At 44.0% G+C, this 22,365-nt stretch overlaps 1 protein-coding gene across 1 annotated transcript in view; it reads right to left on the bottom strand.

Moving 5' to 3' along the window:
• Window positions 1-8,914: 8,914 nt before the first annotated feature.
• Window positions 8,915-22,365, bottom strand: part of FNDC3B (fibronectin type III domain containing 3B) — a 303,241-nt gene continuing 289,790 nt past the window's right edge. The window contains exon 21 of the mRNA XM_048506935.1: window positions 8,915-13,167. Coding sequence (XP_048362892.1) covers window positions 12,856-13,167 — 312 coding nt within the window. The 3' untranslated portion in view covers window positions 8,915-12,855. The remainder of the gene's footprint in view (window positions 13,168-22,365) is intronic.

The raw sequence follows: 22,365 nt of genomic DNA, 5'->3' as shown, positions 1-22,365 counted from the left end.
GGGGTCAGCAACCTTTAGCACCCAAATAGCCATTTGGTCCCGCCTCCCCAAGCCCTGCCTTCAGCCAAGCAGGATAGGCAGCAGCGGTGACGCCAACAACGGCAAGTTGCACTTGGAACACGGTGAGCACACCTCCTTCCCCACCCCCTCCTTCCTTCCTTCTTTCCTCTGGCTTAATTTCCTCTCCTTCCCAGGCACCAGACGAGGGAAGGAAGGAAAATGACGCTGGAGGGAGGAAGGAAGGAGAGGGCGGGGAAGGAGGTGCACTCGCCACGTCCCAAGTACAACTTGCCGTTGTTGGTGTTGCCGCTGCGGAGCCACAGTACGAGGATGAAAGAGCCGCATGCGGCTCCGGAGCCGCGGGTTGCCAACCCCTGGACTAAGCAGAGACTGTGAGTGGACGAATGAATGAGATACCACCAAGACTGAATAAGCTCATTGACACTGTGGCTGTGTGGTGGAGCATCTGCTTGGCATTCAGAAAGTTCCAGGTTCAATCCCTGCTATCTCCAGTTGAAGGGACCAGGAAGTAGGTGACATCAAAGACCTCCGCCTTGGAGAGCAGACTGAGTAGACAATACTGAAATGGATGACCCAAGAGTCCAGTACAGTATAAGGCTGCTTCATGCATCCAGTGGCAAGAAAGGAGGCTATTTGGGTAACAGGCATGATTGTGAAAATGCCCTTGCTCCAAAGGACCACTGGACAAATATCATTTCCAATGGCATCTCCTGGCAGCTGCTTCATTTTCATAGCAAAAGGTTCAGCTTCTTTGTATTTTAAGAAAAGTGTCCGAAGTGCTCTTTTCTGGAGCACTTCCATTCTTCAGTTGAAGGACCAACAGAATGTAAGATGTAGTCATGCACAGGAAGTGCCCCTGTGAGCTATTTCTCCATTTTGTCAACACACTTCGCCATAGTTATGGTCAAGGTGAAGGGTGGGGCTGCGGTTCAGTGGTGGAGCTCGTTCATCTCATGTCACTGATGCTTCTTCCTCAGGGTGATTTGGAGATGATGTGTGAATAGTTCTGGTTGATATTGTAGTTGAGGTGATGAGCAACCTGGGATCCAGGATGGTCCCTTCAGATGTCCTTTAGAGGTGACATTTTGATGTTATGATGATGGTCATGTATGTGTAAACTCGGGCTTATGCGTTGGCACCAGAGGCGGAGCTACAAGGGGGCCAGGGGGTGCACATTGCGCTAGGCGCACGCCTGGGGGCAGCAAACATTTCAGGCTTGTTTTTTGTATTTTTTAGTGTTTTTCAGTTTTTGGCCTGCAGTTTTTAGGCTAGCAGCACCAAAATTTCAGGGAGTTTTCGGGGGATTCTCCTGATGATACCACTCAAGTTAGGTGAGGTTTGGTTCAGGGGGTCCAAAGTTATTGACTCCCAAAGGGGGTGCCCCATCCCCCATTGTTTCCAATGGGAGCTAATAGGAGATGGGGGCTACACCTTTGAGAGTCTATAACTTTGGATCCCCTGAACCAAACTTCACCAAACCTGGTTGGTATCATCAGGATAGTCTCCTAAAGATACACTGGAATTTTGATGCTGGTAGCCTAAAAACTGCGCCCCCTGCAGGCGTAAAACTGAAAAAAACACACTAAAAATACAAAAAAGGAAAAAAAAAAAAAAAACTACAAAATGAACATGAGATGCTTGAGGAGTGAGGCAAGAAAACTCAGATTTTGCACCAGGCTCCATTTTCCCTGGCTACACCTCTGGTGGGCACAGGGAATGTAGGTAGATGGGGTCAGGCACATCAATTGCTATTGAAGCAATGTCAAGTAATTCACAAACGTACCTTGGTGTACCATGGATGTACCAGTCAAGTACACTGTGCAACACTTTCAACTTGGATGTCATTCCAGAAGCACGGCACGTGGCACATTTGAAAGCAGCTGTACACAAGATAATTTTTGGATGTATGCAAAACCAGGTCAAAGCTCCCTTGGATCTGTGGGCTACGCTTGCTTGTATTTGAAAAACAACTTGTTTTCACAGTTTCGTTCCTTTCTTTGTATTTGAATAAATGTGTTTGTTTTTGTTAATCTCAGGCATATGTGTACAAAGCATTGGCCCAGATCTGTGAAGTGTGGCTGTGTGTTGCCTCGGCAGGGCCTTGAGCCAATAAAGTTATCAAACAGACAACTTGAATGTGTGTGTAGAGGGGGAGGGCGGGCGGGGAGAGGGGTTACACATTTAACAAACCCATCTGTTATGCAGGACAATTAGAGATGATCCGCAAGGCACACTGGTAGACAGAATGGGATTGTTAGAGTCTAACAAAGATGGAATTTGGTTTAGAAGAAGAAGAAGAAGAGTTTGGATTTATATCCCCCCTTTCTCTCCTGCAGGAGACTCAAAGGGGCTGACAATCTCCTTGCCCTTTCCCCCTCACAACAAACACCCTGTGAGGTAGGTGGGGCTGAGAGAGCTCCGAAGAGCTGTGACTAGCCCAAGGTCACCCAGCTGTCGTGTGTAGGAGTGCACAGGCTAATCTGAATTCCCCAAATAAGCCTCCACAGCTCAGGCGGGAGAGCTGGGAATCAAACCCGGTTCCTCCAGATTAGATACACGAGCTCTTAACCTCCTACGCCACTGCTGCTCCGTGTACATGGTCTGCGTTTTGCATTTGATAACTTCTCTGCTTAAGCCTTGTATTCTATTAAAAATTAAGCCTGAACTTGCTTCAAATGGCTGTTACAATGGAGTCCATCGTTGAGGGGTATTCAGACATTGAGCTGTGCACTTGACAAAAATGGGGAAATCCTCTGACCGCTTAACCCATCCAACATAAAAACTGAAATACACATCTGCTTTTTATGTGCTCTCCTTGCTGACACTGTTCCATTTTCTTTCTCCTCAATTCTCGTATGGTGCAGAGAGGCTGCCAAAAGAGCTGGCTGGGATCACTGCTCAAACGCAACGGCCCCATCATCACGTAGGAAGGAAAGAACTTCCTCTGGGAAGCCCTGGAGTACTTAACATTATTACTGGTTCACTTGAGCCGGGATGTCATGGGATATTACTAGCAATCTGGCCATGATCCTTGGAGAAGGATGGTGGTAATTGACTGACCGGGGTTTTGAAAGTGGTTGCAGGAACCGAAAGAAGATGACAATGAGGATTAGAGAAGATCCTTGAGGGTCCAAGAAAGGGCCAGAGCAGATGGTGAGCTCAGAACACAATGTGATATAGTGCCACTATATGGTGGTGATGGCCACTAACCTTTAAAAAGGGGCTTGGATAGATTTATGGAGGAGAAGTCGATCTATGGCTACCAATCTTGATCCTCCTTGATCTGAGGTTGCAAATGCCTTAGCAGACCAGGTGCTCGGGAGCAACAGCCGCAGAAGGCCATTGCTTTCACATCTTGCACGTGAGCTCCCAAAGGCACCTGGTGGGCCACTGCGAGTAGCAGAGTGCTGGACTAGATGGATGATCCAGCAGGCTCTTTCTTATGTTCTTACCAGTACCACCACCAAGACAGTGTGGTGTAGCAGTTAGAGCGCTGGACTAGAATATGGGAGGCCTGGGTCCCATGGAACTTATGGAGTGGCCTTAATCCAGTCAGCTACTCTCAGCCTTGATCTGCCTCACAGGGCTGTTGTGAGGATAAAACGGGAAGAAAAAATGATGGATGTGGAGCTGTGCTCCCTGGAGTAAAGGTGGAACAAAATGTACTCTAAAGGCAAATCGTGAGAAAGAGAGTCCTTGGTGGTTCCTGGTTCTGCTGAGACGAGGGGGTGGGGAAGCCTCTTGTTCCAAAATGAGAGCATATCCTGATTCCTCGTTCATTGTGCTTGGAGCCCAAAGGAAAAGAAGGTGTCATCAAGTCACAATTGACTCGAGTCACCCCCAACCGTGGCATGTTCTAGGCAAAAGGGGAGCAGAGCTGACTTGCAGTTGTCTTCCTCTGTCCAAAGCACAAAGTGTCTCAGGCATATTGGGCTAATCTTTAAACTTGAGTGCTGAGTGGGGGTTAGTGGTTAAGAGCAGGTGAATCCTAATCTGGAAAATTGGGTTTGATTCCCCATTTCTCACCTGAGTGACAGAGCCTTATCTGGTGAACCAGATGTGTTTCCGCACTCCTACATTCCTGCTGGGTGACCTTGGGCTAGTCGCAGTTCTTTGGAACTCTCTCAGCCCCACCTTCTTCACAAGGTGTCTGTTGTGGGGAGAGGAAGGGAAAGGAGTTTGTAAGCCACCTTGAGTCTCCTTACAGGAGAGAAAGGTACGATATAAATCCAAACTCCTCTTCTAGTTATTTGCTTACCGCCAATGTACCAGAAGCATTTTGAAGAATTCCATTTTGGTTGTGGTGAGTTTTCCGGGCTGTGTGGCCGTGGTCTGTTAGATCTTGTTCCTAACGTTTCGCCTGCATCTGTGGCTTGCATCTTCAGAGGTGTATCACAGAGAAGTCTGTTTCACACTGTGTCTTCACACTGTGTTTCACATGACACAGTGTGAAACAGACTTTTCTCTGTGATACACTTCTGAAGATGCCAGCCACAGATGCAGGCGAAACGTTAGGAACAAAATCCACCAGACCACGGCCACACAGCCCAGAAAACCTACCACAACCAGTTTAATCCGGTCATGAAAGCCTTCGACAATAAATTCCAGGTTTTTTTTGTAGAATAATTCCTGTGCATTTTTACATAGTTAGCTGTAGTAAGGCTCTTCTAAGGTTGTTCTAGGAACTCCTAACTTCATTCTCTTGTAATCTCAGTGGACATCTGTCTGAAATGCCATCTGTTTAAAGTGACTCAGTTCTCCTCTAATACTCCTCTTTATAACTGTCCCTCTTGCTCAATAAGACCCAAACAGAGAATTTCCCATCATGCCTATGATGCTTCCATCATTCACCACAAAGATTTTCAGTCAAGTTCAAGTTTTGTGCTCTTCTTCTGGGAAACAGGAGAGCTCAAACTACTCTAAAGACCATTAACTTCTCTCTCTGTCCGATTAAAACTACAGAGCAGACCACAAGAGTGTATCTTTGCCCCATGAACAAATAAGCTTGAATGTCTCGCATCTGAAGATGTGAAGTTGTGATTTATTTCTCTCTGTCACTCAATTCAAGTGAAAATAAAGCAGTTCTCGCTCCAGCTCTTAAAACTTCCTCTAGTAAAAAATAAATAAATCACTTGTAGAAGTAGTTTTTGCTTTAACTTGGATTACACTGCAAATTACTTAGGAAACAAGAGTGATTGATCTGGTTTCCCCCACCCCCTGAAAAAAGATTGATTGTTTATCAGTAGGAAACTAAAGATGTCCACCAAGGCCGGTAACACATGGCTGATTGTTCTGTTTGCATTATTTTGTTTACAGCCCAATCTATTGGGAAGCTGGAGCACAACAAGAACTTTACTATATTTGTAGCTTCTATTGCCAAGCGAATAATCAAACTAGGTCTCAGTCAAAGAGCTCAAGGCAATTAAAACTAACGTATCAAATACAATGCACAGAAAACCCCATTACACAGCTGCATTTTTATTTGCTGATATTTGTCTTCAAAGTCTGGGACCCCAGCCCTATCACCGACTGTACATTGTGTCAGCGGAAAGGATTTGATTCGAAACTCAGTGAAGCTTGTTAAGATGATTTTTAAAATAAAAAAATCAGTATTAAGGCATCCCAGAGGCTTTCTTTCAGTGTAGCCATTGTAGCCATTTCAACACTGCATTTGTAGCCATTTCAACACTACCTTATTGCCTATATCCCATCAAGCAGTTGTGAGGCACACTTTTCCAGTCGTGAGGTAACCATTTCTAACATGGAACTCTTGTCCATAATCTTTCTGGACGCACGCAAGGGCTTCCGCGCAGTGGTGGGATCCAAAAATTTTAGTCACAGGTTCCCATGGTGGTGGGACTCAAACTGTGGCGTAGCGCCAATGGGGCTGAGCAGGGCAGGGCACGACGGGGGCGTGGCCGGGCATTCCGGGGGCGGGGCATTCCTGGGCGGGGCTGTGGCAAGCACGCAGCCACTGCGCCGGTCCTTGGGCAGGAAACGAATGCACGCAGGCGCAGGCTGCCACGCACGCCGGTGCACCTCCTGCTAGACTGCTTCAAGTTCTGTGCGCTGCTGCTGAGAGGAGGGGCGTAAAGGAGAGGAGGCAAAAATCAGGTGGCAAAATCACCAATTAGTAACCCCCTCTCGGCACACGCAAATAATTAGTAACCTACTCTCAGGAACCTGTGAGAACCTGCTGGATCCCACCTCTGCTTCTGCGGTGCTTTGCCATCTGTGCAAGTTGATGGTGGATCCCAACATTGGAAAATTGCTCCGTTGGCACCAAAATGGTTTGAGGCCCAGTATAGTTTACCACAAATCAGACTGCCAGTGAGGAGTCAGGATGAAGAGAGGGTGGTGGTGGTAATTGGGCCATGTGCATGGAGAAGAGGTGGTTCGCCTCTAGGTGGGCAATTGCCCGGTAATATTGAACTGGCTGTTAGGAGGAAATGGTTCTTTAGTGGCTCCTCAGGAACAAAAGCTTAGTGGCTTAGCGCCCAGGGGTTGGGGGGGGGGTCTTACCCTGGACGCACGCCGGTGCAGGGGCTTGGCGGTTCCAGGGTGTGGCAGGGGCACGGCACACACGTGCCCCGGGCGCAGTTCCCCCTCACTAGAGCTCTGCAAAAGCTGACTTAGCTACTAGAAGTCTGGCAAACAGCCTATCTAGAAAAATTATACGTGTGTACCTCTGTTGATCTCTCTTCTTCTTAAAGTGTTCAGAACAACATACAAGGCACCCCGAGAGTAGCAAAAAGTCACTCCAGAGCAGTTCTGGGTGTGTGTGGAACACATAGTCACCCCCTCCCTGCTGTTTTAGAATTCAAAACGCACTGAACATGGTGGACTCTTCTGATTGCCCACATAGAACTCATTTATTGCTGCTTGCTTATTCATAAGTATCTTTTTCCTTGGCTGTCTCACATTGAAGCAACCTCCCAGCAGGGAAAAAAGCGGAGGGAAAAGATAACCAAAGGAGAAGGTACGATAATCCAGTTTCCTTTTCTTCAGTGTCCACATTATGGCACTTATTGATTAACAGACTGATGCCTGTTGCCCTTGGCTCTACCTAGGTGGTAATTTGAATCGACACGTTGTCTGGAGGCAGAAGAAAAGATGAAGGATCCATGACCATAAATATTGGCTAGAAACAACCGAGAAGCCAATTTGGGTTTAACACCGTGGCACATATACAGCAGAGGGAAAGGAAGAGAGAAACAAGTCCAAGTTCTCAACTCAGTTGAAGAAAAAGAGGTAGAGTGACAAGACTGGGGCTTGTTGCAAATGATACAATAATGGCCATGTGGCACATTCTGCATTTAGGGCATGTTCAGAATGGCACACCTAAGGGCAGAGGTGGGATCCAGCAGGTTCTCACAGGTTCCCGAGAGTAGGTTACTAATTATTTGTGTGTGCCGAGAGGGGGTTACTAAGTGGTGATTTTGCCACGTGATTTTTGCCTTAGTTACGGCCCTCCTCTCAGCAGTAGCACACAGAACTTGAAGCAGTCTAGCAGGAGGTGCACCAGCATGCGTGGCAGCCTGCGCGCATTTGTTTCCCGCCCAAGGACTGGCGCAACAGCTGCATCCTTGCCACAGCCCCGCCCAGCCATGCCCCGCCCCCAGAATGCCCAGCCATGCCCCCGTCGTGCCCTGCCCAGCCCCATTGGCGCTATGCCACAGTTTGAATCCCACCACCATGAGAACCTGTTACTAAAATTTTTGGATCCCACCACTGCCTAAGGGTGTAAAATGCACACATCATAATATGTCGTCAATGTGAATTAGAGAACAGGGATTGGCTCCAACTCCTTGTATAACTGCCATATACCGCGCAAACGATCCCAAGGCTGACACGCAGGCATCCCAAACCAACGGAGTTTCCTCATGATCAGCACAGTCCTAGCTGATTCTGAATGTTCATTCTCTTCTTCCCCTCCTTACGTGAGAAGCCATGAACATTTCCTGGTTTTGGAAACTTTGCACCTTATTCCAATTTCTCATTGATGTCTGGATGCGACAGAATTTTTAAACTGGGATATTATTCCCAGGAAGTAGGATTGTTTTAGAAATGGGAAACAAATCCCAAAGATGCCTGCATTTGAACGCTGAGAAACACTGAGGTTTAGATTGAAGAGTTCCTAAACCAGAAAGTTTGAGAAGAGGTCGGCCAAGCCAAAAGCAAACATACATATTGCTCATCACAGATTTACGCCACTATTTATAACGCTGGAATAGATTTTAACGATGAGATGGGATTGAGTTAGTGTTCAAGGTTCACAACAGGTACTGGACATAGTTAGATTCAGTTAGATTCAAATCCAGTAGCACCTTAGAGACAAAAGATTTTCAGGAACAAGAGTGGATACCTGTCTTTATATCACACTCAGATAGCAGGAGGGGTATGGGGAAAAATTCTAGAAAAAGATGCGAAGGTACAGGTGAAGACTTTTTAAAAATTATGAACAGCTTTTAACATCCAGATGTTAGCAAACAGTGTTTTAAGTTGTATAGGTGTATTTTATTGATTTTAACAAAATGGCATGCTATGATTTTATTGTATTTTCTAGTATTGTGATAGGTTTTATTGTTTTGGTTTTACTGTTATTATGTTGTTGTATGTTATTGTCTTTTATAAACTGTCTTGAATATGGGTGTAGATAGGCAGGGTGCAAATACCTACTTAATAAATAGGTAGATAGATAAAAAGGTAGATACAGTGCATATAGTTATCAGCAGACAAAAGTCTGCCACGTGGGGGGGGGGTGTCATTGTGAAATTCCTGCATTGTGCAGGGGGTAGGACAAGATGAACATGGAGGTACCTTCCCAATCTATGTTTCTATTCAAGATTATGATAGAGATGACTCTGTAGAAAAGAACTTGCTGCTACCAAGAAAGAATTAAAACATTTATTGGGCATAAATATATTACATATACACTACAGATACAGTTAAGTCTTACGTACAGAGTGTAATATTTGCAAAAATCTATACAGTAAAATTGATATGGCAGTTTTTTTAATACAATGCATATGAAATAGTTAAAATTTACAATACAAGAAAACTTATGATTATTTCTCTCTTAAAGTTGAAAAGCTTGGAATGTATGTCCTATAAGTGAGGTAAAAAAACTTATATTTTTTTTTCAATTTAAAGAATTGTGCAAGGATTATGTTCAGAAACATTCAGTTTAGGGCATTTTACCATGGTAACAGTGAATACTGATTTACTGTCGCTGACAAAACAGGATTAGAAAACTACAACATTTCAAGTTCAAAACAACAAAGGCAGATAATATAAAAATGTTTCTTTTCCTTTTTAAATAGTTTCTTAAAATACTTTCCCCACTTTGTATTTTTACAATTTCATTATAGCCTACAGGATTTGGGGCCGGGGGAGGGAGGTGGTTTTACACAGCTGATATTGACAGGGTCAGGAAAGACATAAAGGGAAATACAAAGTAATCAGCAAACCACTGTGTCCGCTGGTAACGAATGCTGAAACAGGAATGGTTTGAATTTGTAACACTTTATTGAAGCCCAGTGAATTTATGTGACACAAATGCAGTGTTTAAAAGGGAACCATTGAAGTTTTATGGACATGATCTGATGATTTGGTGGTAGATTTAAAGGGGGGATATCTGACTTTGAAACTAATAAAATATATCACAAATTAGCATCAAGAGAATATTTAAAATAAAGTGTTACAGATTTTTCCCCCTCACCACGTTTACTTGCCCTATGAAAAACTACTCCATGATTTTCAACACTCAAAGTGTATCAGTCTGGATTCAGAGAGCCCACTTTTACAAAGTTTACAGTAGTTTATTTCGCCTTCCATTGTTAGGTAGGAAATCCTTGCTGCAGAGAAGCTTCAACAGCGATTGGAATATTCGGGGCAAAAGGAAACACGTTCGAATTTGTGGCTTTCCTAATGATTCATTTTCCGGCCCTAATCCAGCCAAAATAACTAATCCTGAAGGTCCACTGGAGCTCACGGGACATACAGTAGTCACAGCTGACTTCTCCCATTCAGACTTAAGTGCAACTAGTATTTTTGAGATGGGGCTGTGGTTTTTTTCACTTTTGTTGAAAAGAAACAATAATTCCCCCCTCTCCACCAGATAATCATCTTCCTAGACCTGTTACGCTTACAAAATTTATATGCAAAGGTCACACAAGTTTCACGGAACAAGTCAATTCAAATGAAGAACAAAAAATCCCCCTAGAAACATTAGACAAGCCACGACTTCGACCAAAGGAGAAAAATGAAAGCAAATTAGCTTAATGCCATTAGTTTTGCAAGGCAAAAAAAAAATAATTGATGAACTAACTATACTCAATAACAATATACAGAACCATTGTACTATTTTTGCTACATCTAGAGAGGCACACAGAATAATCCATCAATCTTAGCACTTTCTTTCAAGAGATGTCATGATTTTTATTTATTTTATTTTTTGGCTACATGTAAACTTTTCCGTTGAGAGTGCCGAGTTGTGTTGGTGGGCAAACCCCATTCAATAGCCACCGCACAGAGTCTTCCTCGGTGGCTTACTGTGTTCAAAGCTGGTTGGGGTCCCTTTTTGGCATTTAATACACAAAGACACTCCCATTTGTTTAAAAAACACACAAAAACTGTAAGAAGATTAATAATACTAGGAATGCTGCTGGCGGGGTATAGGCATTTTACCTAAAGTACACTTGTATAAAATGACCAAAAAAAAAGAAGAAGAAGAAAATATAACATGCTACAAGGGGGGGGGGGGGGAAATTTAGTACATAAGTACACTTTATTCTTAATTTTATTTTACAATAAATAATAAGATTGCACTGTAATTGGCATTTAAAGTACTGTATGCAGTATATAGTATAAATAAACCTAACAAAAATAATGTCGGTTTCCCCATTACTTTGGTTATGGGAAGATATGCTAGCACAGGACACCGCGTCATAGCACAGAGGATAGAAAAGCTATGACAAAATCAAAGTAGCAAAAATATACAGAATTTTTTTTTGTTTTAAAAGCAGGGATATACAAAATGTGGAGCACAATTCATGGGGGGACCCCTCCAAGTGCACCCCCTGCTAGAGGACAACGCGAGCAACGCAGAGGCGTCGGCTCCCGTGCGAACTCTACTGAAATGAATGGGGCGCGTGACAAGAAGCCCGTTCGATTTAAAGGAGGCGAGCCCCAGAGGAGCCCCTGGTGAATTGTACCCTGTGTCTGTTGCACCCTTTTGGAATTTACTCGCACCTCCTGCTGACTGATATCCCTGAGGCACTTAAACAACATTGACGTCATATAAATAATCCAATGACTCAAAGTTTAAAAACAAAGCAGAACAAAAAAAAAATCAAGGATTTTGATGGGTTAACATGCATATTCGGGCCACTGATGTAAGGACAGACACAATAATCTGAAGGGAAAATGACAACAGCTTTCACAACCATCACTTAAAAATGCCAATTCAAGGCTGGTGCTAGATATTACTGAGCACGCGTGGCTGCCGACAGAAGCGGCCCCCTTGTGTCTCTCCTTTGCCTGCGTAATGTCTCCTATTATAAAGCACGTGACTTGAAACCCACGCAGTGCAAACTCCCCGATGCCCACAAAGCAGCAGCTATGGAAAGTGGGTGGGGCTGGAAATGGCATTGCATTGCATTAGTGTCAAAGGGTATATTTTATAATAGCAGGGTTATGGGAGATCAGAGAAGGAGCAGGGCTGATGTTTTGAGCGGCAGCTACAAGTTCTCTGTAACATCAAGGCTCAGCCTGAGATTCCTTAAATTGAACTCGTTTCATTTTTTCCCAAGGCTGAGAGATGGTTTCCTCTTGCCCTTAAGTGGCTGACTGACTACAAAAGACGGCGTATGTCAAGGTAATACTTGATACGAAACAGCAAAGGCAGCAAACTTTCACCAGTTCTAAACATATAAATCAAAATGAATATAATAAAATCTAGTGATTGGATTAAAAGTAAGTTATATACAAAGGCGAAACAAGTTAAAAGCAGCTTTTAAAAAAAAGCTGGACATGGGAGTAACTATTGCACAATGCCCTCTTAACATTACTGCTATAAAATAAAAAAAGGTAGAAAACTGTAATGCTTTGTCATTTATAAAGCTATTTGGTTATCAGATTTGTTATACAGGCAGTTCATAGTGCGCAAACAGATGGAATAAAGAGACTATTATTTAAAAAGGACTTCAGGTTGCAGGATAAATTATTTGGATTGAAATGTGCTAAATATGCAGTTGATAATGTAGGAGAGTTTTTTTTTTACCATAGACTGGGGGGGGGGGGAGGAGGGGAGAACTGTAGTGACCATATGCAACAATATTGTCCAATCCAAGACTACATATTGTTGGATGCACTGTAACCACAATACACTTATACACTGGTTGTTAAAGTCTGCGGATGCAGTAGAATCTAAAGCAAACAGTTATTCTAACTTACTAAACTCCATTTTAAAGATTGCAATAATCAGCAAAACAAAAATTGAAGGCAAACTGGTTACAGTTATGAGTCCTGGGGAGCATGTCCGGAACACAACTTGGTATCTGGCTTCAATTATTTCTGAAGTTTGACCATTTCTTTGAATTTCAGAAAGGTGCACCCAAACACAAAATTTATTTATTAGGTAGGACAGAGGTTCCCCCCCCCTTCATCCCCCCTCCAAAACCCACAAATCCAGGAAAAAAAATGTATAAAATGTACTGGAAAACACTGCTGAAAAAAAGAAAATTAAAAAAAGGCTATCTGAATAAAACATGTGGATTATAATGCGCAGCACTGCTTAAAAATGCCGCCGCAAAAGCTCGTATGTCGGACTCTCTACTTCATCAACAAATATTGTAGTATGAAGGCAAATAAGATGGAGACGCTTGCAAAGCCCAGGACGAGGAGGGCCGCAAACTGTTCGTCAGAAGGCATCAAACTTTTCGTCTTAGGGTCGTCTATCCTTCCCGTTTCCCCTGTAAGCATGAGCTCGCTTCGCTGGAGCATAAAGGCAACTGATGGGCTGAAAGGTCCGCTAAGTTCTTGTGAGGTATCCAAACACCGTCGGCAAACGCACACGCGGAATCGGTAGTCTGTGTTCGTTTGAAGGCCTGAGATTTGGAACGTTGTCTCCTCTCCCTTGTACACCTTTGAACAAGAGCAAAATAAAGTGTCAACGTTAGGCTTGGGAAAGAACAGACGTCTCCGGCTGGAATTTCAAAAATAGGAGACTACTAAATGAAAAAAAGCCTTCTGAATCAATTAAGCTGGGCAGCTCGTATTTGTAAGATTTCTTTTTTAAAAAAAAATAGTAATATCTTTATTGAAAGGCTAACATAAAGGAAACACAAAAACATACGTCATGATATTACATAAAGAGATGAAAGAGTAGTAAAGAAGATTTCTCCTTCATTACAAATATTTCTAGTTACGTAATCTTAGACAAAGCGGGTTTGATTCTTTATCTACAATAGAAGAAGGGAAATTTAGTTAATTATTAAATCAGAATAAGAGAAAGAGGAAAAAGAGAAACATCATAATGTTCATGTAATATATACAAATCTCGAGTTGTTATATTTGTAAGATTTCTATTCAGCTTCTGTCTCCTTACCTAGGATATGAATCAGCAAACAACAAATATATATTTAACAAACTAATATATATACACACACATGTCCTAAACAACAACTGAGGTCAACTAAAATCTCAACAAACACTTGTTAAAAAAGGAAGGTCACAGTCTGTGATTTCTAGCAAAGGTGGATCCTCCCTTGGAATTTCACAGGTAGAAGAAGGTCAGTGTCAGGCAGGAACATACATACAGCTTTCACAAATGTACATTCTAGAATATGTTGGAAGCGGGATACATTATCTGCTTAGTTCCAAGACATGCTCTTTTTCAGGGCACTGTGCCCAAACCAGCTCTATCACACTTAGAGCACACACCTGCCTTCATCCAAAGGATCATCTCTCTCAGATGAAATATGGAGCTTCAAGGGATGAAGTACTGCATCTGGTTGAGGGACCATGGGGAATGCACAATGTGGTGTCATGTAATTCCTTAGCTACACATTATGGGAAAGGAAGCACAAAGCAACATGGATGTGCTACTAGTGGAAGCACCCCTAACTCAGAAGCTATCAAATGTAGTCCCAATACTAAGAGGATCTATCTAGAGCAGTGTTTTCCAACCTTTTCGATGTCACGGTACTCTTGACCTCACTCTTCATATCTCACGGTACCCCTACCATGCTCTCCCCACCTTCCCCTCCCAGGGTGAAGGGAAGCATGAGGGGAGTGGCTGCTGACCTTGCGGCAGGCCCTGCCCCCTGGGCCAGCTCCATATCCTTGCTGGTGCCGGCGGGAGACACCACAAAAATGAGGGGGGCCGGTAGCATTGCCGCGGTACCCCTGGGATATGCTCACGGTACCCCTGGGTTATGCTCACGGTACCCCAGGGTACCACGGAACCCTGGTTGGGAATTGCTGATCTAGAGCAAGGGTGTCCAATTCTGGTGCTTCAGATATTCATGGACTACAATTCCCATCAGCCATGCCAGCAGGGGCTGATGGGAATTGTAGTCCATGAACATCTGAAGCACCAGAGTTGGACACCCCTGATCTAGAGCATCTGGCAAATAAATACTGTTCACGTCTTATTCTCTGGTTTGTGCAACGCAGAGCAAGGGACACAACGGAAAAAAGTCTTGTCAAATCTATTGGCCAAAAGGCTACTAACAACAAATCCAATGTGGTAATGCTGCATGTACTTTGCAGTAATTTCCCTTCCTACGCTGGGCTGGACGATTTATTTGCAGGATCGCTGGTAGTCTACGACCTCTTGGATCAAAAATGACAGGGTATTTATCTCAATGATGCCGATAGTTGTGTCTGTGGAGTCAGTGGAGGCTTCAACAGCTGACTCCGTTGCTTTCTAACAGATGGGAGGATGATTGTCCTTCAGTGAGGGTAATCAAATGCTAAATCTCTCTGCTGAGTCACATGCAATGAGGGAAACAGCCGCTTCCAGCAACCGTACGAGTCTCATGTTACAAAATGGGGGATTTGAGTATGGAAGGTTAAATGATTTTTCTTCAACACCTCATGGCAAGAGAGTTTACCTCCAGAAATAAAACAAACTTCTTACAACTGCAATAAAGCAATTAGCAATTTCCATGTCCAACATATGAATAATTTTTGTAATTACCAACAGGGAATAAACTTGCACTAACTTGCATATTATATGCAGAGAAAACTGAAAATCGGGAATTATTCATTTTTTTAAACTAATACTTTAATGGGTAAATATTCTTCTGCAGTCCCCAAAGAATACAAAGCAGATACAGCCGGCTTCTTACATACGGAAGACAGCCAGGAAAATGATCAGCAAGTATCTCTCGTGGGGACATTTACCCATTATTGTTATTATTATTATTAACAGTGTAGCTAAGATTTCACCGATTCGTGCTAATAAAACAGGGAACTTATGACTCAGTGAATGAGTCACAGCAAGTGGGAGAAAATATGAATTTGAATTAATGCCTGGCAGGTCGTGTTCGGATCTAGATGGGGGAAAGTAGTGAATGGCAGTTAGCTGCAACCCTTCCAAAGGAAAACCTCAATGAACAATCCAGCAAGCAACTTGTTGGGATAGACATCCTAAGTATCACCTCCAGATGCACAAGAACATGGCATGTAGCCACAGGAATTAAACTGAACACTGTGGCTGATGGCTATCAGGATAAAGGCAGTGGTGGGATTCAGCCGGTTCGCACCACTTCGGCAGGACCGGTTGTTAAAATGGTGCTTGTAAACAACCAGTTGTTAAATTATTTGAATCCCCCCACTGGATAAAGGTCTCACTGGTCGATTGAGGATGGGGCTCCAGGGGGCTCCGGGCATGCACCGGGGGCTGAAGCGTGTCAGGGCAGGATTTCTTGACCCAACGCGCTTCCTCCCTGCCACATGTCAAGAGAATCAGGGCAAGATTTTTCATGCCAGAGTGGGGCAAGAGCAGGCTGTGGGTAATCGGCCACTGAATGTATGCTTGGGATCTGTTGATCATACGTGTTTATCATAAATATTTCTATATACTATAAAGTTGCCTTCTTTGGAGCGCTGGTTTACTGTCATCACCACCTTTACTTATAGGCCGCTGTTCTCATTGAGACTTAAGATGGATTACAGAATATGAATGGCAATTCAATCAGACAGCAAAAACCTCGAATAGACAATGCTGTGGGACGTCTATTACAGTACCTGGAAAACGACGCAAACAAGAAACTGTTTAAAGCATTATCATATCAAAATGAAGAAACGGGGGGGATGCAAAGATGGAGGACAACCAAGTAAAACGGGAGGTGACAATATATAATAAACATTGCAAGAAGGTCCAGTACAGACTCTTACAGAAGTGACCTCCTGAGCGATTCCGTTATATGACTCTTCATAATGTATATTATTAGACTTTTCGAAAATGCTCACCTGAACTTTCCTGTTTTGCCTATTTTGTGAAATGATAAGCGGGCGGGAACTTTCCTGGACACTTTCCCCAAACAGACAGATCTACGTTCAATTCAGTTCAGTTCAATTCAAAGACCTTTATTAGGCATACAAACCATCACTTGCTGAAAATTTCCAATTTACAGTAGGAGGAACACTATTGCACATCTTGTAAGCACACATTAAAAATACGGCTACAGCTTCAGACATTTCAATATTAGAACTGTTCAAAAGCTTAGACATTTTCGTTTTATCTGAAAGATTCATGAAATCTTGTCAGTAGTAAAGCAGTCAAATCAGTTCTGATATCGTTGTATTTCGGACAATAGAGCAAGACATGAAAAAGTGAATCCACTATATACGGGCAAAACCGACAACGACGATCAATAGGTGGGATATGAAGAAAACGCCCTTGAAGTGTGGCTGAGAGAAAAGAGTTACATCTTGCTCTAGATGACTAGAGCAGTGGCATATGCAGCAGTGGCGTAGGAGGTTAAGAGCTCGTGTATCTAATCTGGAGGAACCGGGTTTGATTCCCTGCTCTGCTGCCTGAGCTGTGGAGGCTTATCTGGGGAATTCAGATTAGCCTGTACACTCCCACACACGCCAGCTGGGTGACCTTGGGCTAGTCACAGCTTCCCGGAGCTCTCTCAGCCCCACCCACCTCACAGGGTGTTTGCTGTGAGGGGGGAAGGGCAAGGAGATTGTCAGCCCCTTTGAGTCTCCTGCAGGAGAGAAAGGGGGGGATATAAATCCAAACAAAAAAAATCTAAGCTTATAGTTAACACGTTGTTCCAGGTAGATAGCGGGGGGAGATTGCTGAGGGGTAATCCCAAAGCGTAATGGGGAGCAAGAGCTTTGCGCTTTGCTCAGAAGAAATTGATATTCCTGATCAAACAATCTGGTCTTGAGACGATGATAAATCTCCGTAGTGGTGAGCATATGTAGGGACTCCCAGGAGAAACCCAAGAACATTTTTGCAGTTCTACGTTGCAGGAACCCACCACAGAGAACATGAGTGAACATTTACCGATCTTTCCAATTTGCAGGATGGCACCAGATTTTTTTTTTAAAAAAAATACAGCTGCCTAGTCTAGTCTTGTAGACTGTAAACTCTTTGGAACAGTAACATATTCCACAGTAATGTGTAAAATGCCTCAGACACTGAATGGCAGAAAATGGAACTTTTGCTATTTATCAGCCCCTCTCTGGTATGCTGTGCAGCCAAGTCTGTTTAGGCACAGTGACCTTTGCCGATTTCATGCGATTCGCTGGTTGCTAGGTAGGCAAATGGAACTGAGATTAGTGTGGAGATCGGTGTAATAGCCACTGATGTCACAAAGGCACTGATGGCTGTCTAAAAACAGCAGCCAGGAGTGCTATTACCTTATGAAGTTCCAGGAAGGAGGAGGTGCAAGATCACATGGTCCCCCAATGGATTAGTTACCCCCCCCCCCCGAGGGTATCTCTTCCACATCTGCACTGGCGAACTGGTCCAGGAGGAAAAGATGCATCTGGGAGATGCAAAAACTTACCAATAAAACCCTCAGAATTCCCAGTTAACACCCACGTCAGCAGTACTAAGTTACCTCAATTCCTACTGAAACTTTCCTTTGCAGACCACTTATATATCACTGTACATGTTTAACTGTACAGGACAGCTTCAAAATTGCAATGTACCCATTTAGAGATGCGGATAGCCTGAATCCGGCTCAGGAGTCAACAAACGAATGGGTACTGTCAAAAATGTTAGGAGCGGTCAGTCGGTCTGTGAATGGTCAGGAACCAGGTGGGCCAACCTTGGGAAATGTCTGTTCAGCATCAGTACGCATACCCTCACCCCTAGTCTATAAATGTATAGATCCATGTTATCTACATTCCATGCCAGTTAACCACATTCTGTAGAGATTTCATCTTTAAAAGTGCAAAAATACAACAAATCCAGCATTTTCAGAAAGAGCAGAAGCTAACAACTTTGTTTATAGATCCAGTATCACTACCATTGCAGTTATTGCTGGTTATTAGCAAACAGAACTACCAGGTATGTCTGTGCAAGCCCGACTCAGATTTACACAGTCACTGCCAATCTTTGAAATCTGTAGCACACCACAGGTCAGTGGAACAATGGTGGTGAACCAATATGCAACCAAGCTGTGGATTCTAAGGACATGGAGACCACCACGACCACTATACCACCTGTTTTCATATTGCTGGTCTTGACAGATCTCATAACACACAATTCCTCATGACTCCTACACCTCGAGCTGTGACAGTAGAGACTGCAAACACAGCACCTGCAATCGGCTATCAAATAATCACCCCCCACCGCTTCCATGTCAACTAATGGGAAAAATGAATAGAGGAAGATGGTTTCTAGGCTCTGAACGTACACCATGAACACTGCTTTTTTTCATTCCCCTTGTTTGATTACATTTGAAAGCATGCCTTTCTCGTGGTCCGCACGTGTTCTTGCTATCAGCTGAAAGGATGACGATCATAACAAGGATGACATCAAGGCAATAAATCCTGCAGGGCCTCTGTACACAGAGACTATACCCCTTCTGTCATAAACCTCCCCTCCCATCTTCCAAGCAAGGAATTATGACAGGACAAAGACCTGGCACCTTGAAGCTCAATCCTTCTTTTGAATCTCACAACGCATCCAAGTGGCATACAAATGGCTTCCCCCTCCTTCCTGGGGTTCTTTGCTTTGTGGTCATCTCAGGATAATTGGGGCGAATTGGTGGGATCCAAAAATTTTACTAACAGGTTCCCATGGTGGTAGGATTCAAACTGTGGTGTAGCGCCAATGGGACCAGGCCCGAGGAGATACTGACGGGCGTGTGGCCAGATCATTCGAGGCGGGGGGGCATTCCTGGGGCGGGGCGCTGTGCCAGCAAGGACGTAGCTTCTGCGCGCCGGTCCTTGGGCGGGAAACGAATGCAAGCAGGCGCAGGCTGCCACGCACGCTGGTGCACCTCCTGCTAGACTGCTTCAAGTTCTGCGTGCTACTGCTGAGAGGAGGAGCGTAACTAAGGCAAAAATCTCGTGGCAAAATCACCAATTAGTAACCCCCTCTCGGCACACACAAATAATTAGTAACCTACTCTTGGGAACCTGCTGGATCCCACCTCTGGAAATGGCTTCCAATGACTTGGAAAGGCAAACGGGGACAATCAATTCCCCCCAATCAATCCCCCCATTCATAGTCAGTCTTGCACACCAGCTTTCAGTCACCTTTAAAAAAAAAAAAAAAGGATTAAATGGGAACCAAGACAGACAAGTTCCCCAAAGGTACAATATCCAAATGACCAGGGGGATGATCAACCAGAAGCTTTAAAGTAGACCCGGGAACTTGGCGCAAATGACGCTTATTAGAACAACAACATTTTGCAAGCAATGCTTCATGTAAGTCAATTATGTGCCATTTTCTTCTTAGCCACACAGCATTTGGCTTGACTCAGATCCCACAACTAAAAGTCTCTCAAAGAAAATCGAGAAAACAGCTGAAGTACAGTCTAGTCAGTAAATCTGTTTCTCCTACTTAATGCTGTGAATCTCTAGTCGGATTGGCACAAACTGCTGATTCCTCTCCAATCCAGGCTTCAATCCAGGGGCTGATTCCCATTCAGTGTTTTCCTTCAATACAGAGAAGCACTCTGATACAACTATGAACCCTGAACAATGTTTTTTGTGTGTGCACATTTGGTCTCTTTGGGTTGAGCGGGCATTACCTTTGGGTTGGATTCTCAATTATACATGCATTTCCCCCTCTTTGGAACTCACAGCGCTGCAGATCAGACAGAGCAGGCAAAATGAAACAAAGTGATGTGTGTTTTGTTCAGCTTTTCTGTTCCTCCTTGCCCACACAGCAGAAGTTCCAGAAGCATTTCTGGGGAATTGATAGCCTCCCTTTTAAAAAAACTGAAACACTTTAGAACTATCCCAGGAGCAATACATTGAAAGAATGGCCACAATTTTTTTTAAAGAAACAGGCAGCAAACAACCACCCCAACCCAGACGCAGGAGGAGCAGGCGGCTAGCTCGCGGGAAAGCAGTGGGGCACTTCTTCAGGTGTAAACAAGGAAACGCAGGGAGACCCCACTGCAAAGGACACACCTGCACCAAAAACCGCAAGTGCACAAAGGGTCTAAGTAAAAGAGCTCCAAGTGTAACATTTGTGCTGCTATTTATTTAGTAAACATTTTGCCCATTAAAAGAGCTTAAGGGATTCCTTGACTATAAATGGAGATCAAGTAGAGCGGGGGGCTAGTTTTAAATTTCTGGGCGTCATGATTCAAGAGGACTTGACCTGGGGCGTACAGACTGCCGCGGTGGTTAAGAAGGCCCAGCAAAGACTGTACTATCTGAGACTTCTAAGGAAACAACAACTGAATGGAAAACTCCATTCTTATTCATAAATGACCTGGAAGTAGGGGTGGGTAGTGTGGTGGCCAAGTTTGCAGATGATACCAAATTATGTAGGGTGGTAAGAACCACAAAGGATTGCGAAGAGCTCCAAGCGGACCTTGATAAATTAGGTGAGTGGGCTCAGAAATGGCAAATGCAGTTCAATGTAGCGAAATGTAAGAGTACCGATGCACGTAGGGGCAAAATCCAAACTTCACACTACACGCTACAGGGGTCAGTGCTATCAGTCACAGACCAGGAAAGGGATTTGGGCGTCTTAGTTGATAGTTCCATGGGAATGTCAACTCAATGCATGGCAGCTGTGAAAAAGGCAAACTCTATGCTGGGGATAATTAGGAAAGGAATTGAGAATAAAACTGCAAAAGATTGGTGTCATGCCACCCTTTATATATAAAGCCGTGGTCGCTGACCTCGCACTTGGAGTACTGTGTTCAGTTCTGGTCAGCCACATCACTCAAAAAAGGATATCGAAGAAGAGATAGAAAAGTGCAGAGAAGGGCAACGAGAGGATGTGATTGAAGGATTGGAGCACCTTCCTTATGAGGAGAGGCTGCAGCGTTTGGGACTCTTTTAGTTTGGAGAGAGGGAGGCGATCTGAGGGGGATATGATTGGGAAGTCTATAAAATTATGCATGCTGGGTAGAAAATGTTGACAGAGAGAAATTTTTCTCTCTTTCTCCTGACAAATACCTAAGGAACCAGGGGCATTCATTGAAAAATGCTGGGGAAGCAATTAGGACTAATAAAAGGAAACACTTCTTCATAGCGTGTGATTGGTGTTTGGAATATGCTGCCACAGGGGAGGGTAGGTGGATGGCCACTAGCGAATTCGGATATTAGCTTTAAAAGAGGGACTTGGACAGATTTATGGAGGAGAAGTCAATCTATGGCTACCAATCTTGATCCTCCTTGATCTCAGATTGCTAATGCCTTAGCAGACCAGGTGCTCAGGAGCAGCAGCAGCAAGAAGGCCATTGCTTTCACATCCTGCATGTGAGCTCCCAAAGGCACCTGGTGGGGCCACTGCGAGTAGCAGAGATGGCTGGACTAGATGGACTCTGGTCTGATCCAGCAGGCTAGTTCTTATGTTCTTATGTTCTTAAACTCCTGGTGTCCTTTTACCGCTGTGCTATAGAGAGTGTCTTAACCTACTGCATCTGTGTATGGTTCTCCAGTTGCACAGTGGCAGATGGGAAGGCGCACCAAAGGGTGATCACTACTGCTCAGAGGATTATCGGCTGCTCTCTCCCCTCCTTGGAAGAACTCTATAATTCCCGAAGCCTAAAGAAAGCCCAAAATATTCTGAGAGACCCGTCTCATCCAGCACACTCTCTTTTTGAATTGTTACCATCCAGCAGACGATACAGCGAATTCTACTATCAGAAACTAAGGGACAAAGAGGCTTAGAGAACC

The sequence above is a fragment of the Sphaerodactylus townsendi genome, linkage group LG08 (genome assembly GCF_021028975.2).
Source record: "Sphaerodactylus townsendi isolate TG3544 linkage group LG08, MPM_Stown_v2.3, whole genome shotgun sequence".
Classification (NCBI taxonomy): Eukaryota; Metazoa; Chordata; class Lepidosauria; order Squamata; family Sphaerodactylidae; genus Sphaerodactylus; species Sphaerodactylus townsendi.
Note: the sequence above shows the minus strand (reverse complement) of the source record. Positions and strands in the feature narration are given on the sequence as shown.